The sequence below is a fragment of the Sturnira hondurensis genome, unplaced genomic scaffold (assembly GCF_014824575.4).
Source record: "Sturnira hondurensis isolate 20B ecotype Veracruz unplaced genomic scaffold, ASM1482457v3 Scaffold0004525, whole genome shotgun sequence".
Lineage (NCBI taxonomy): Eukaryota > Metazoa > Chordata > Mammalia > Chiroptera > Phyllostomidae > Sturnira > Sturnira hondurensis.
The window spans coordinates 161484-178422 of NW_028077156.1; the positions used below are offsets into that span (position 1 = coordinate 161484).

Sequence of the window (16939 nt, forward strand, 5' to 3'; positions counted from 1 at the left end):
TTGAGTGACTATGATTGCCAATGTAAGTTCATCCTGGTAAAAAGGTACCACTCTGGAGAGTGATATTGATAATGGGGTGGTGGTGTGTGTGTTGGAGCAGGGGGCACATGGGAAATCTCTGTATCTTTCTCTCAATTTTGTTGTGAACCTAAAACTACTCTGAAAACATAGTATTTAAAAAAAACCATTCTATCCAAAAAATATATATATTCAAGATTCAAACCACAGGAAAATACAAATACATCAAGAAATAAGTTAGAAATTAGAGTTCAAGGATACACATGTAGCTTTTTAGCCTAATCCCATAGTGTAGATCAGCAGTACCTGACCAATTAGATGATGAGCGGAAAAAAGAATGTGAAACTCAGATACTCACTTGCTTTTTCTTCAAATCTCTGAGGGCAGCAAAATCATCAGGAGAGTCAGAAGGAACACTTGTGACTACACCAGTGCCTTTTAAAACAAAGTGTGGGATTGATTAATACAGCCCGATGTGATTACCACAGTATTTCTACAGAGAAATAAACTCTTTACCTTTATCCTCCTTAATGGTAAGCATTGGGAGAACATAGATCACCTTGTACGATGTTAGAGGTGCAGAAAGTGATGCACCAAGAATTTCCTGTGGAAGGAAAAGATGACCATAAATGGTGAAGAAACTCAGTTTAACTAATAAAATTGAAAACAATGTTACTATTTTAAGCGCAAGAAGCTAGAAATCAAAAATATATGAAGTATAGCAAAAGTCATTCTTTTATACCAACTAGACTAAAAGTCACTGTAAATAATTATTAAGGTCTTAAAGAAATTAGTACACGAACACATTACTTGTGACATGGTATCCACCCCTTAAGGAAAATGACATAGAATCCATAGCAAGAGCCACAAATATGTTCACACAACTCAGACCCAGCAATCCAATCCTAGAAATGTACCTCAAAGGTTAAGAAAAAAAAACCCCGTTTTTCTTTGAGAAGTCTGCCCAATGCTATGTTAACCTAGGAACAAATAAAACTTTAAATGATAGAAAAATTATTTAATAAAATATGAGACTTCAACAAGCTAGAATACTGTACATCCATTTTAAATGATAATTGGAAAGACAAAGTTAATTAAAAAGACCTACCTGGTTTCTCTTAAAAAAATCAGAAGATGCAACAATATTGGACCCATATTCCCATATGTGACAAACAGCTTACAGCTCCTTGTTTAGCTAAGGAATGAACTTTTCATTTCCACACAGTCCCCACCCACCCCACTGTATTAGATAGGCTGCTCATACAGCATTTACAGTAATACTGGTGAAAGCTAACTACTGTACCCATCTTAAAGGCTGAAAGATAGTTTTTAATTTATACCATGCATTTTCCTCACCCTAGAATCTACTCAAATTAACATAGAAAGAAGTTGCATTAGAGATGGTTAAAAATCTACGTCATTGATACTGTTCCCAAAAACTGCTCAGACAGAACTCCAACATCAGGTACAATACTAATGGGATATAACAGAAAAAAACATGAAACAATCAAACATCCATTACAGAGAAAGGGTCACTGCACTGTGGTGCAATGGACCACCTTTTCAGGAGCATGGTGAGAACTCACTATGAAATGTACATAGGAGAGCCTTCTGGAAAACTGGAACTATTCTACATTTTGATTTGAGTGATGCTGATATGAGTGTGTATACACACATGAAAATGCACCAAAATACACACTTATGATTTCATACATTTGACTGTAAGTATGCCTCAAGTTTCATTGTTGGAACTTTTCCTCTAAATTTACGTACTAAAATAAAAAGTCTGCTACCAAACTTACCTCTCCCATTAATTCCTTAACAACTGGCACCACGCCACTATCTTTGGTAAAGCCCTGGTATGACATATTTCTGGCAGCTCTTTGGGTGCAAATGAATATATCACTATTTGCTGTCTCAAACCCAATGTACTTCATATCAGGGCGAACCCAACAGTTTGTTTGTCCAAACATGGTCTCAGGTCTGAGAGTAGCAGCTACCAAGAAGATATTTTTCCCTTTCAGGCCACTAAGAAGAAAAAAGATGTATTAAAGCAAAAATAAAATGTTATGGATTCTATCACAAGTAACTGATATTCGAACAGCTGAAACATAACTCTTTGGCAAACCTACCTTAATTTGGATGGATATGGCTCAAGCACTTTCAACTTGATTAAAGTATATTCCTGAGGGCCAACACCCTAAACAAAGAAACAAAACAAAAATTTGAGAGGAAAAAAGACTTAGATTATACCTCCTAGTCTATGTGAGAGATAAGATTCAAATTCCTCAGATAAATTCTTGCATTGTTAGACTTATTCTTTCTTCCAATGAAGAGACTGCAAGTGGTGTGCTGGGGGCATGACATCCACATGGATGTCTAATGTGTGAGAAGTGCCATGGGGGATCACCCTTCCACCCCACACAAGAACTCAGAAACATGACCCAGACTCGGTACTGAGTAGGGACAGTTTGTTGAGAACTCCCTTGAAAGGGGAGGAGAGAAAAAAAAAGCGCATTGGAGTAATCAATTAAAACAGTTTTTTTGCCAAAATGAGAATGAGAAGACAGCAATGCCACGGAGCAATTATCACAGACACACACTAGACCCAGGGTCTGGTGAAGTGCATTCAAAAGCTAGCTTGGACCCTTAATGCTTCACCCATGGGAGTCACAATCTCTTTGAGCCTCACATAAGACTATCTTGAGGAGCATATAAGACAATGGATACAAAAATGCTTTGAAAAAGTATAATATACTATTGAAATTTAGGATATTGCTGCCACTGACTGTATTAAAACTTAATATAGTCAGTAAACTGGGCCTTCTGAAGTCTCTCAAAGTTTTCAAAATTTTGATCAAGTCTCACTCCTATAAGATAAGTAACATCATTATTGAGGGCTGATTGTTGCAAACAGTTACTAGACTGCAAATGCATTCAAATGTGGTAACAAAGGAAGACACACTCACTGGGTCTCCTAAGTGCAGATGCTGGCATGTTAGTATACTGTGCGAAGGCTTTAGGCAAATTACCCTTGCTGTACTCAAGTAGTACCAGGAATAATGTTAGTTATGTGTCTTATAGGAACATAGGGTGAACTGGCATCATGATGACTAAAAGTACTTTGGAAATAAGCAAGTAGGTATATAATCAAAGCATGAACAAATGGAATCTGTGTGCACTGGTCAGCCCTGAATCTCACTGCCTTTCCTCACGGTCTTGTCAGAGCAGAGCAGTCTCCAGGCAGTGCTTTGCAAACATTAGCATGCACATGAATCACACTGAGAGCTTATCAAAAGACAGATTCCTGGGCCCCAGAACTTCTAATTCAGCAGTTTGGGGTAAGGATCAGAACTGCTTTGTCTATCACAACCTGATGCAGCTGTTCTAGGGCCACTCTTGGAGAAGCAAGGCCCTAGACAAGATACAGGAACCCATAACGGCATTCTGCCTCCCTCTTCACTGCCACCAGAGTATGACTACAATACACCTCAGCACTGGAATAAAGTTATGCTTTAGGCTTCTATTTCTTTTTTTTTTAAGATTTTATTTATTTATTTTTAGAGAGAGGGGAAAGGAAACATCAATGCGTGAGAGATATACGGATCTGTTGCCTTTTGTACACCCCCCTACTGGGGACCTGGCCAGCAATCCAGGCATATGCCCTGACTAGGAATTGAACCAGAGACCTTTTGGTTCACAGGCTGGCACTCACTCCACTGAGCCACACCAGCCAGTGCTGATCTATTTCTTAAAACTCTATAGCCATATGAAGAATTATTAATGGTAGCTACTCTATGTCACAAGTGAATACCTCTCCAGTTTGTCTGTCATGATCCATACAGGGCTGTCCATCTTTTGGAGAATAAATGGTATACCTAAAAAACAAGTGACAAATATTGCTATAATATACACATTTTAGCCTAACATAATTGCCAGTGCTGTCGCAAACATCTTACAATATTTCTTCTAACTGAACAAATGTCTACATCTATTATTTATACATTTATGGGTAGTTCTATTGCTAATCTAGTTACTTAATAAAAGATTTCTGCCTTCATCAACAATGGATTAAAAGTTTAAATTCACTTATGAAATAAAAATAGCTTTTAATCAATCTACATAATCAAGGGAAAATGTTAAACAACTTACAGAACAAAAGAATAAACCAAAACACAAATACAATTATTTTTTTGTTTGGCTGGGAATACTGGACAGAATCTTTAGTGATATCATAAAAGCCAACACTCCTATTCTCCCTGGTTCTAGTTGTCATAAACACAAAGCAGCTTAGAGTAATTAAGACAATGATAATACAAAAAGGAAAAGAATTCAGGAGAACAAAAAAGAAAAGCAAAACCATAAAAAAATAAAAGAAAGGACAATAAAAAAATAAAGAAAAAAAGCCTATGGGGCATTGAATTATAAGAATTATATAATTTTTGCTTTTTCATACTAAAGGACAACAAACTCACCGTTTCCCAAATTTAATTCTATTTCTTTCTCTTAATGTTAAAAACTGCCACCTGACAAATGAATCATAGTAAGGATTAACATCAGTAGTGATGAAGGAACGACGCCAGTCTACCTATAGAAGGAGAAAGGAAAAGGCAATTTTTTGAGAGTTCTGTATAGTCTCTATGGATGAGAATTCCTAGGAATCAATTATTCACTCTTCTACTCTTTATTTTCCATCTAAATATGGAAAATAAATATTTGATATGGAATTATATCAAATATTAAAAACAAAACTTTAGCCCTGGCTGGTGTAGCTCAGTGGACTGAGTGCGGGCCTACAAACCAAAGGATCGTGGTTTTATTCCCAGTCACGGCACATGCCTGGGTTGCAGGCCAGTTCCCAGCAGGGGACGCACGAGAGGCAACCATACACTGATATTTCTCCCCTTCTCTCTTTCCCTTCCCCTCTAAGGATAAATAAATAAAATCTTTAAAAATATATAAAAAATTTAAGTTCCACCTATCATATATTGCAATTACTACATTAACTTGTAATATGTGTATTTTAAACACACACATATATTAAACATATAGAAATTGTAATAAACTCAAAAGGAACACTTAAATAATACCTTTAAGTATTCCTAAATGTTCTTCATATTCTTTGAATAGAATTCCTTTCTACTAAATGCTAGTTTATCGATATACATTTCAATATGACTAACATTAAAGTATTTTACTGTTCACATACAGGCCCATTAGCTTCTAGCCTGAGAGTAAAAGTACCAATTCATTAGAGCACTTCAGGTAATACCTAGTCCAAATCTCATGTAACCACATAAATGTAAATGTGTTCTTTGTATTTTCTGAAACTACAGTGGTGATAGGCATACCTTTAAACCTATTCTCTTCAGATCCTGAATAGCCAGTGGTGGGAAATAATCAAGCCAATGTTCTGCTTCAGAAAATTTGACTATCTCTTCATCAGCCAGACCAAGCGATTTCATAATGTTCCACTGGTATTTAGAAGATCCAGCTTTAGCAGCAGCTTTACTCTGAAAATAATCAGCAAAAACACACTCTACCAAAGAACAACCAACACCTTAACAAATTCTAGGACCACAATAACTGTAAGTGAATAATCCCATTTGGTAATTTTTTAATTTCCAAACAACGCTGTTGATATGACAGAACACTGCAGGACTTAGATAGACCATTTGCCTACCAAACTTACAATTTGATAATCATTAGGACTCTGATACCAAGGAAATCTACCAAGTGGGTGGAACCATAAAGAACTATCATCACAAAGACAAGATCTCAACACCAAACCTCTATTTCCCTCTCCCAATAGCACATGCATCTTTTTTTGTTTTGATGGCTTAGACTATACTCACAAGACTTTATTCGTTTTCCAACCTTTACCAACATGAAAAAGGCAACCAAATGGCAGAGGTTGGAAGTAGGCAAAGGGTTTAAACTACAAAAAGGCAGGACAAGGAGTTTGGGAGGTGATCAAACTATTCCACATGATATGGTAGTGGTAGAAACATGACCCACGCATTTGTCAAATCAGTACAACTATACACCACAAAGAGTGAATTTTTTTATATCCATCTTTTAAATCATTTTACTTTATGATCTGGTTCATTTCAATTTCTGACTAATATTCAGTCTCCACATAACTTCTCTTTTATATCCCTAGTTATAGGACTTCTGTTCAGCTAGGCTTTAGGTTGTTTTCAAGGGTGACTGATCTAATTTAGTTGTAATTCTGATGTGGTCATGGGAGGAGGCGAGCACAGCATTTACCTACTCTGCCATCTTGACCAGAAGTCCAAGAGTTAATACTTTTTAAAACTCAACCAGGATGTTGGAGGAAGCCAGGCTGGAATGCAGAGTATAACAAATGTATCTAAGCATATCATATTATAAATATATAACATAACCATTCTGAAGGGAATGAGGAAGGAGCTATGGAAGTAACTTTGAAAAATAATGGGTTAACTAAAAGACAAAAAGAAATACATACCAACACTGTCCTTTATTTAGTAAAATGATCTCTCCCAGGGTTATAGGTTAGCAATTCTAAAACTACTAGTATACTAGGACTGAATCAAGTACATATACATATACTGTGAATAATGACAGTCAGGTTTCTCCCTGTTGGAGAAAAAAGTGACCAATAAGAAAAGGAAGAATAGAATGTTAGAATGAACCCCAATACTATAATGAAGCCAGGTATCATAAAATTTTTTAAAATACATATATTGTGCTAGTAGATGGAATGAACATATAAATCAAACATAAATATAAAACTTTAACCAAAATAAGCATCATCAATCACCAAACCTTTTTTCCTTTAGCTTTATCCTTAATTATTATATCTTGTGTTTTAGCACTGACTTCTTCCTCTTCCTCTTCTTCATCTGGAAAATCAGGAGGGCAACCATATACCTCTATTTCTCTTTTCAGCTTATCAGCGCATGCCTAAACAAACGCAACATTAGAAACAGTGAAGTTTAAAATTCAAGGTAGAAATAATCTGGGTTTTTTGTTGCTCTTATGGCCAACTAAAATTGACTATGGAATTTTTGCAATGTATCCAATATAAATGGATAATTACAGAAAACCCAAATGATACAAATCATGTACCCCTAAATTCACTAATTTATAAATTAACATTTTACATTCACTCAGCAAGCATTTATTTAACACCCAGAATAATCAATGTAGTATACTATATGTTAAGTATTAGAAGTAAAAGGATATATAATATATTGTATAATGTGCTATTATTTTGAATAACTATTAATAATAGCATTTCTCAATTTAATGATTGTTATATATACTCTATTAGTGATCATCACAAACATATATGAAGTCAGAAAACAGACGGAAAGACACAGAGATAAGATGATCTATCACAGTTTATAAAACTAGCAAGCTGCAAAACATACACATGCACCTGGGCTTCCCACCCCCACTCTCAGTTATACCACAATGAGTCCACTCTCAAAAACAAAGATGAAGCCAAGGAGATAGTGTTCAAGGTATGAAAAAAACACAAATATAGAAGACTTCCAGCCAAGATGGAGGCATAGGTAGACATACTGTGCCTCCTCGCACAACCAAAATTAAGGACAACAATTTAAAAACAAAAAAAAACACAACCAGAACTGAGAGAAAACTGAACTGTACAGAAGTCCAACAACCATTCATCCAAACCGGTAAGAGGGGTGATGTTGGCGGCCAGCAGAGAGGGGTCATGGCAGGAAAAAGTGGTGGCTACCTGACCTACCTGGGCACACAGTCAGCGGTTGGCAGATCTTGGGAGTGGGGTGGCAACAACCAGACCCAGTGAGGCGTACAAGGCAGCTGGCTGACCACGGTCACACATTCATGCACAGAAAAATCAGACAAAAACGGGCAGTGAGACAGACTGTACAATCCAGGGCTCCAGCACTGGCAAATAAAGCCTAAAAGCACCAATTGAAAACACTTGTTGGGGTTGAGGTGCCAGGAGACACTCAGCCTCACAGGAGACTTTGTTGGAGAGACCCATAGGGCCCTAGAACATGCACAACCCACCTACCCGGGAACCAGCACCAGAAGGGCCCAGCTTGCTTGGGGGAAGCAGCAGAAGGGACTGAAATCCGACAGACAGCAGAGCAAGCACCATGGTTCCCTCTCTGACCCTGCTCTCACACACAGCATCACAACCCAGCAACCGGGCTGACCCACACTGGTGAAAACCTAAGGCTCATACATAACAGGCGCAACCAGACCAAATAAAAATGGCTCAAACAGAACAGATCAAAGCCCCAGAGCCAATACATCAAAGCAACCAAGATAGCCAACCTATCAGATGCACAGTTCAAAGCACGGGTGATGAGGATGCTCACAGAACTGGATGACTTTGGTCAAAAATTAGATTTAAAAAATGAAGGCTACATTAAGTGAAATGAAGGAAAATGCACAGGGAAACAACAGTGATGGGAAGAAAACTGGGACTCAAACCAATGGAGTGGACCAGAAGGAAGAAACAACCACCCAAACAGAAAAGAATAAAGAAACCAGAATTCAAAAAAATGAGGAGAGGCTTAGGAATCTCTGGGACATCTTTAAACGTTCTAACATCTGAATTATATAGGGGTACCAGAAAGGGAAGAGGAAGAGCAACAAGTGGAAAACTTATTTGAACAGATAATAAAGGAGAACTTCCCCAATCTGGTAAAGGAAATAGACTTCCAGGAAGTCTAGGAAGCTCAGAGAATCCCAAAGAAGGTGGACCCAAGAAGGAACACACCAAGGCACATCATCATTACATTAGCCAAGATTAAAATGAAGGAGAGAATCCTAGAAGCAGCAAGAGATAAGGAGACAGTCACCTACAAAGGAGTTCCCATCAGACTGTCAGCTGATATCTCAAAAGAAACCTTACAGGCAAGAAGGGGCTGGAAAGAAGTATTCCAAGTCATGAAAGGCAAGGACCTACATCCAAGATTGCTCTATCTAGCAAAGCTTTCATTTAGAATGAAAGGGCAGATAAAGTGCTTCTCAGATAAGGTCAAATTCAAGGAGTTCATCAATACCAAGCCCTTATTATATGAAATGTTAAAGGGACTTATCTAAGAAAAAGAAGATAAAAAATATGTACAGTAAAATGACAGCAAACTCACAGACATTAACAACCACACCTAAATCAAAAGCAAACTAAGCAAACAACTAGAACAGGAACATAATCACAGAAATGGAGATCACATGGAGGGTTAGCAACAGGGGAGTGGGAAAAGAAGAGGGGGAGAAGGTACAGAGAATAAGTATAGCATAGACAGTAGGTATAAAATAAACAGGGGGAGGGCAAGAGTAGTATGGGAAATGTAGCAGCTAAAGAACTTATGATACATGGACACAAAAGTGGGGGAATGTGTGTGGAAAGGGGTGTGCAGGGTGGAGGGGAATGAAGGGTGAAATGGGACAACTGTAATAGCATAATCCATAAAACATGTTTAAAAAAAGAAAAAACAGAAATATAAAATTGTCAGTTTTAAAAAGTGGACTCTTTTATGCAGAAGAATTTCAGTTAATAAATGAGGAAAGAATGACATCATTGTACAACTACCAATTCAATAATTCAAACAAACAAGGTACATCATAGGATGCCAAAACCACTAGATTACTGGGTAACCAGATATTCAGAGGCTCTCTAAGTATTTCTTTCAGCCTCTCCTACAGATTACCTTTTAATTAAAAAAAGGGAAAAAGCCACCTTTAGAATGAAAAAATCTGACAGGCATTAACTGAATACCACTAAAATGGGACAGACTGCCATTGTATGCCTTTTGATGTGATACAGTGGGAAGTTTACACCTCACCTATGTAATATTCTTCTCAAAATAACCCAAATCTAATCATGAAGAAACAATTAAAAAACTCAAAATATGGGGTATTCTATAAAATTCTTCAAAGATGTCAATGTCATGACAAACTAAAGAGAAATGGTATCAAAATACAATGTGTGATCCATAAAATAAAAAGTAAAAAACAACAGAAAGGACATTTTAAGACAACTACCCACACTTGACTATAGATTAGATCCAGAAAATGGTATTACATCAATGCTAAACTTCTTCAAGGGGATAATGGCACTGTGATAATGTAGAATGCCCTTATTCTCAAAAGACCATGATGAAGTATTCAGAGGAGACATGTCATGGTGCTACAACTTAATTTCAAAGAATTCATAGAAAAGGCAAGAAAAAAACATGTACATCTCTATGTGTCTGAGAGACAGAAGTAAATTTTGGCAAAGGCCAATACTTAGTAACTCTAGGTGAACAGTGTATTGGTGTTCACTGTACTACCCTTTCACTTTTTCTATAAGTCTGACGTTTTTCACAATAAAAGACTGAAGGATAAAAACAAATCTGAATTAAATTTCCTAAACCTGTAACATTTAGGGAACCCCTTCGACTCTAGTTTTCTGGTCTATTCTTTACTGAGAATTATTTCTAATATAAATTAATGATGAATGACGCTCTGGCTGGTGTAGCTCAGTGGATTGAGTGTGGGCCTGCGAACCACACGATTGCAGTTCGATTCCCAGTCAGAGCACATGCCTGGGTTGCAGGCCAGTTCTCAGCAGGGGACTCACGAGAGGCAACCATACATTGATATTTCTCTCCTTCTCTCCTTCCCTTCCCCTCTAAAGATAAATAAATAAAATCTCTAAAGAAATTAATGATAAATGAAGACATTTGCAAAAATGATCAAAATATGATACTAGTGTTTATTACTTTATGCCAACATCGTATATGTCTGAATGCTCAAAAGAGGCACATTTTCCTTGGTAGTAGTTATTGTCTAATTCTGACACAGAAGTATGAATATATGACAACCAAAAGATATCAGATCACTTAAACCATTATTAATGTGTGCCCTTTATTTAAACACTTCTTGAAATGTTTTTTAAATATAATTTTCCCTACAATAAATTCATTTCAAAGACACTTTAATATAGAGCATTTGAAAGTCCTATTTTAAGCTCTCAAATTGTATATTTCTATTTGTTCTAAGCCAAAAAGAATACAAACCAATACCTAAAAGCAAACTTACCTTAATAGGCATTCCAGTACAGTGTAAACCAAAGGGAAACAGGCAAATCTTTTCTTTCAATCTCTGGTACCCTACTGCAAACTAGAGAAAGAAAATTAAATTTAAATTACAAATGTCTATGCTAGGCAAATAGAAAATGCTAGCTTTTCACAAAGAGCATCAGCTCAGTTTTCCTCTTCACATCCTCTATAAAACACTGACAATATTTTATGGTCATTCCAAAATTCTAACCCACTATCCCTTTTTTTTGTGTCTTTTCACCAACTTTGAAATTACTTGTGAACATGCATACCTAGACCACTGCACACATACATGCATAACACATGAAAATTAAATTACTTAAGTATAAAAATTATGCTTAAAATTAAGGAAATCTAAGTTCTCTTAATAGGAAATGAATTCTATAGATACTATTTTCTTCAAATTAGTATTTATTAAAGACCCACCATCCCATTATAGTAAATGGAGAAAGCTTTACCTCACATTTGGACAAAGAAAACGTGTGTCCCAAATGAAGCCGCCCATTCATGTATGGATACGGGAAGGTTACGAAGTACTTGCCCTTGCTGCCGAACAATCATGTAAAAAAGGACGTACAGACAGGAAAACGTTAAATGCCTTTTACAATGAAGGACTAAGGTAAAGAGAATGCCTGTTATAAATAATTTGCTTAAACTGTAGTTATTTAAATAATATTTAAAATTAAATTTATGAACACCAAAGTTAAAAGCTTCCTAAGATTAAAACTTACTTTTGAAAGGATAGGACATTTATAGGTGGCTATTAAGAAATAAATATACTTGGAGGTTTAACTTAAGCTAAAATGTTTGAGTAAAGGTAATATACTAAAAATTAAATTTTTAAGACTGTTGAGAATATGAATACATTTAATGTTGTACTGATTAAATGAGATTTGTTTTTATTAGATATATAAAGCAAGTCAAACTCCCTCAGATAAAACATCCTCAAAATTGGATGGTATATTATAAATTCATCTAAAAAGCACCTTTTAAAGCTGTTTTATTATATTATATTCTTTTCTCTAATCAAATGTACCTAAAATACATATACAAGTTATGAAGCACAATACAATGAACACCTTTAAACTCACCATCCAACATCTGAACCCAGTGACGCTACCTATGTGTTCTTCCCCACTCTGCCACTAGAAATAGCCACCATCTTTTTAAAAAAGATTTTATTTATTTTTTATTTTTAGAGAGAAGGGAAAGGAGGGGGAAAAAGAGAGAGAAATATTAATGTGTAAATGCCTCTTGCACACCCCTCACTGGAGACCTGGTCCACAACCCAGGCAGGTGCCCTGACCAGGAATCAAACTGGCAACCTTTCAGTTTGCAGGCTGGCACTCAACCCACTGAACCATACCAGCCAGGGCAGAGAACCATTATCTTGAAATTCACTTTTTCATTACTTTGTTTTTTAATAGTTTGAACCTGTGTCCATGACCTTAAAAAGTGTATCATTTAAACTTCCAGCCAAGATGGAGGCGTAGGTAGACACACTGTGCCTCCTCACACAATCAAAATAACGACAACAACAATTTAGAAACAAAAAACAGCCAGAATTGCCAGGAAATTGAACTGTATGGAAGTCCAACAATCAAGGAGTTAAAATAGACATATTCATCCAGACCAGTAGGAGGGGTGGACTCCGGCAGCCTGGCACAGAGGAGTAGCAGCAAAGCAGTGGAAGGCAGACAGGGTGCGCAATGCAGCAGTGGGCGGTCCCAGCCAAGCAGCATATTGTAGAGGGGCGCAGTGCACAAGACTGCTGGCTGACCAAGCAGCCCCACATTTGCAAGCAGATAAACCAGGCGAAACTGGGGAAGGAGACAGACCATGCAATCCAGGGTTCTAGCGCCAGGAAATAAAGCCTCAAAACACCAATTAAAAACACCCATGGGGGTTGACGTGCTGGGAGAAACTCCCAGCCTCACAAGAGAGTTCATTGGAGCAAACCCACAAGGTCCTAGAAGGCACACAAGCCCACCCACCCAGGAATCAGCACCAGAAGGGCCCAGTTTGCTTGGGGAAAGTGGCAGAAGGGACTGAAATCCGACAGAGCAAAGCAAGCGCCATGGTTGCCTCTTAGACCCTGCTCCCACATAAAGCATCACAACCCAGGAACCCCTCACTGGTGAACACCTAAGGCTTCGCCCCACATATATAACAGGTGCAACAAGACAAAAGAAAATGGCCCAAACAAAAGAACAGATCAAAGCTCCAGAACAAATACAACTAAGTGATGAAGAAATAGCCAACTTATCAGATTCACAGTTCAAAACACTGGTAATCACGATGCTCACAGAATTGGTTGCATTTGGCCGCAAATTAGATGAAAAAATGAAGGTTATGCTAAGTGAAATAAAGGAAAAGGTACAGGGAACCAATAGTGATGGGAAGGAAACTGGGACTCAAATCAATGGGGTGGACCAGAGGGAAGAAAGAAATATCCAATCAGAAAAGAACAAAGAAATAAGAATTCAAAAAAATGAGGAGAGGCATAGGAACCTCCAGGATATCTTTAAACGTTCCAACATCTGAATTATAGGGGTACCGGAAGGGGAAAAGAAACAGCCACAAGTGGAAAACTTATTTGAACAAATAACAAAGGAGAACTTCCCCAGTCTGGCAAAGGACATAGACTTCCAGGAAGTCTACGAAGCTTAGAGAGTCCCAAAGAAGTTGGACCCAAGGAGGAACACACCGAGACACATCATAATTACACTACCCAAGATGAAAGATAAGAAGAGAATCTTAAAAGCAGCAAGAGAAAAGGAGACAGTTACCTACAAAGGAGTGCCCATAAGATTATCAGCTGATTTCTCGTGTGTTTCGCAAGCCCGTGCTCAATCCAGTGAGCTACACCAGCCAGGGCTTGATTTCTCAAAAGACACCTTACAGGCAAGAAGGGGCTGTAAAGAAGTATTCCAAGTCATGAAATGCAAGGACCTACATCCAAGATTGCTCTATCCAGCAAAGATTTCATTTAGAATGGAAGGGCAGATAAAGTGCTTCCCAGATAAGGCCAAGTTAAAGGAGATCATCATGACCAAGCCATTATTATATGAAATGTTAAAGGGACCTATCTAAGAAAAAGAAGATAAAAACCACATACAGTAAAATGACAGCAAACTCACAGTTATTAACAACCACACCTAAACCAAAAACAAACCAAGCAAACAACCAGAACAGGAACAGAACCACAGAAATGGAGATCACATGGAGGATTAGCAACAGGGGAATGGGAGGAGGAGAGAGGGAGAAAAGGTATGGAGAATAAGTAGCATAGATGGTAGGCAGAAAATAGACAAGAAGGGGGTAAGAATAGTATGGGAAATGTAGAAACTAAAGAACTTATGAGTATGACACACAGACATGAACTAAAGGGGGAGAACGTAGGTGGGAGGGGGTGGAGGGGAGTGAAGGGGAGAAAATGGACAATTGTAATAACATAGTCAATAAAATATATTTTAAAAATCTGATTGTGGTAAGAAATCTCAAATGTAAATCATTCAAATTAAAATTTTTAAAAAAACTGTATCATTTAATTTCATTCACTTATGAGCTTATTAAAAATGGTGTATTTCATATAGACTTCTATAATTTGCTTTTTCCCAATCAGTGTAGTGTTTCTAAGTTCCTTCAGCATTGCTGCACATAGCTGCGGTTCATTTTCTTTCACTGAACAAAGCAGCTTTTCAGTTCACTTTAGTTATCTTTAAACTACCTTAAACTTGACCAAAATTATAGAACCAAACAGAAGCTTCAAAATATAAAGTATAACACCAAAGACTTTATACTACAGCAAACTCTTTTTTTCTTTTTTAAAAAGAAAAATTCCAGTAGAGTGTAGCTTGAAAGGAGGATAGACTTCATTTAGAATCAGAAAGACCTGAAAAGAAGTCCAGGCCTGTCATTTCCCACCCATGCAACTTTGAGATTGTTACTCAGCCTCACTCTGCCAGGATATCCTCATCTATTAAATAAGGGTATAAATATTGCTAACCCTAAAGGTTTATTAATAAGAGTAAATTGAGAATTGCATGTAGAAAGTGGTGTATTTCCTTCTGCTTTTAGATATTGAACAGTAAATTGTTTTGTTAGCTACTATTATTGTTATCAATGTATTTCCCTAATTCTAAGTAGCATTATTTTTCTACATTTCAACATGTCAGAAATTAGATTCATCTTATAAGGAACACATATATTTATTGGCACTGCTGTGGGTCAGTTATTTTGTTTTCATTCCTCCTCAGTATCATATCATTGTCTACGGTTTGTCTTATTATCAGTGAGACTTAACATTGAGGCTATACGGCATTTATGATATAAGATCTTCAAATACAGATACCTTTAAAAATTTTTATTTTGTATCTGCGAAGATGATTATCACTATAATATCAATTTCTCTAATAGAAGGACTTCGTTTTACCAGTCAGCAAAGATAAAATTTCAAAACATCCTCTTTCATCTGAATATGAAAAATTATTTTTAAAAATCCCTTAATGTAGGAAAAAATCCTTTAAGAATTCCATAAGAAGGTTCTAATTTTAAATACGGAAAATGGAAGTCACTTCCTTTAGCCCATTTCAAAAATTCTAAAAGCAACCTGCTGTATGTTTTCCACAGAGCAGGTTCTGTTCCATAAAGCCAACTGTTTTAGAAACACAATGTGCAGAACTTCACAAACTATTACTCACCTAGCCTGCTTCTCTGAATTGGATGCATTGACCTCAAACACTTTCTCGGTATCCCATTTCTGTTGAATTTCTTTCTCAATCTTCTTCAAAAAGTCCACTTTGGCTGTTCCTTTTCTTTCCTATTAGAAACAAAAGAGATAGAATAACCCACTCTATACTTCAACAGACTTGCTTTAAAAAAAATGGGTTCACACAGAACTGAGCTGTTTAGTGATAGACCCATTTTTTCCATGGCTATATTGAAATTTAAATGAACAAGACTAAAAGTTAGGGTTATCGTGACCTGTACACCTCAAACCCCAAAGGGATGGTTAAAGAATTACTTAAATGTATAAAAAGCTTTGAAATACTCTTTTGTGAAACATTCCTATTTAGTTAAAACACATAAATACAAGGGTTGACAAAGGTAGATTTACAGGTGCTTAGAAAATAATAAAATAATTAATCAATAATAATACAAGTTGGGTACTCACAACTGCAAACCTACTTTTGCCTCACGCTATATTTGTAAAGTACAGGATGGAGCAGTGCCTGATTGTCAAGCTGCAGTCATACTAGCAAAGAAGGACATTCAGACCCAAGGAATAGAGGTGGCATCATTTTTGTTCCAAGAAGGCTGACACAGAACTCTCTGAAATGGTTATCAAATTATTAATATGAAATTAAAATGAAATACAGAATGGCATGCATGACTCAAGTAGAATGGATCTACCTGGCAATATTCCCATCATCTCTTAAGCCAACCTGGGATGAAAGTGACAAACATGCATGATCACTCTACCTCTAAAAGAGGAAGAAAGGATAGAGCTTCATTCTCAGTGTGTGAATCTGGTACAAAGAATTAGCTGCTAATAGTAAGTGTGCTGAGAGTGGAGTGGAACTCAGCACTTAGGGAAAGGTCAGTGTAAAATCTGGATATCAGTGGACCATACACAAATCTAATTCTGTTTCAAAACTTAATATCAGTTTCTAGAATTTTATTTTCTGGTATAAAATTATCTGAATGGAAATCAGATTTGCTTCACCTGCTAACATTTCCAGATTCTGCAGCATTTTCAAATGGGAAAATACCTGGGTTCTACTTATACCTCTATCACCCACTAGACAGACAGGTGACCTTGC

The 16939-nt window shown here is 36.8% G+C and overlaps 1 protein-coding gene across 4 annotated transcripts in view; it reads right to left on the reverse strand.

Moving 5' to 3' along the window:
• Positions 1-16939, reverse strand: part of LARS1 (leucyl-tRNA synthetase 1) — a 69343-nt gene that overhangs the window by 42609 nt on the left and 9795 nt on the right. For 3 of the 4 annotated variants that reach the window (XM_037045915.1, XM_037045916.1, XM_037045918.1), the window contains 11 exons: positions 15818-15936; positions 11573-11660; positions 11095-11175; positions 6829-6966; positions 5370-5531; positions 4494-4606; positions 3833-3896; positions 2151-2218; positions 1821-2046; positions 535-622; positions 377-453 (listed from right to left, as the gene is read on the reverse strand). In XM_037045915.1, the coding sequence (XP_036901810.1) occupies positions 377-453; positions 535-622; positions 1821-2046; positions 2151-2218; positions 3833-3896; positions 4494-4606; positions 5370-5531; positions 6829-6966; positions 11095-11175; positions 11573-11660; positions 15818-15936 (1224 nt within the window). Of the gene's footprint in view, positions 1-376; positions 454-534; positions 623-1820; positions 2047-2150; positions 2219-3832; positions 3897-4493; positions 4607-5369; positions 5532-6828; positions 6967-11094; positions 11176-11572; positions 11664-15817; positions 15937-16939 lie in introns of all 4 variants that reach the window. The other variant, XM_037045914.1, reaches the window with a different exon arrangement.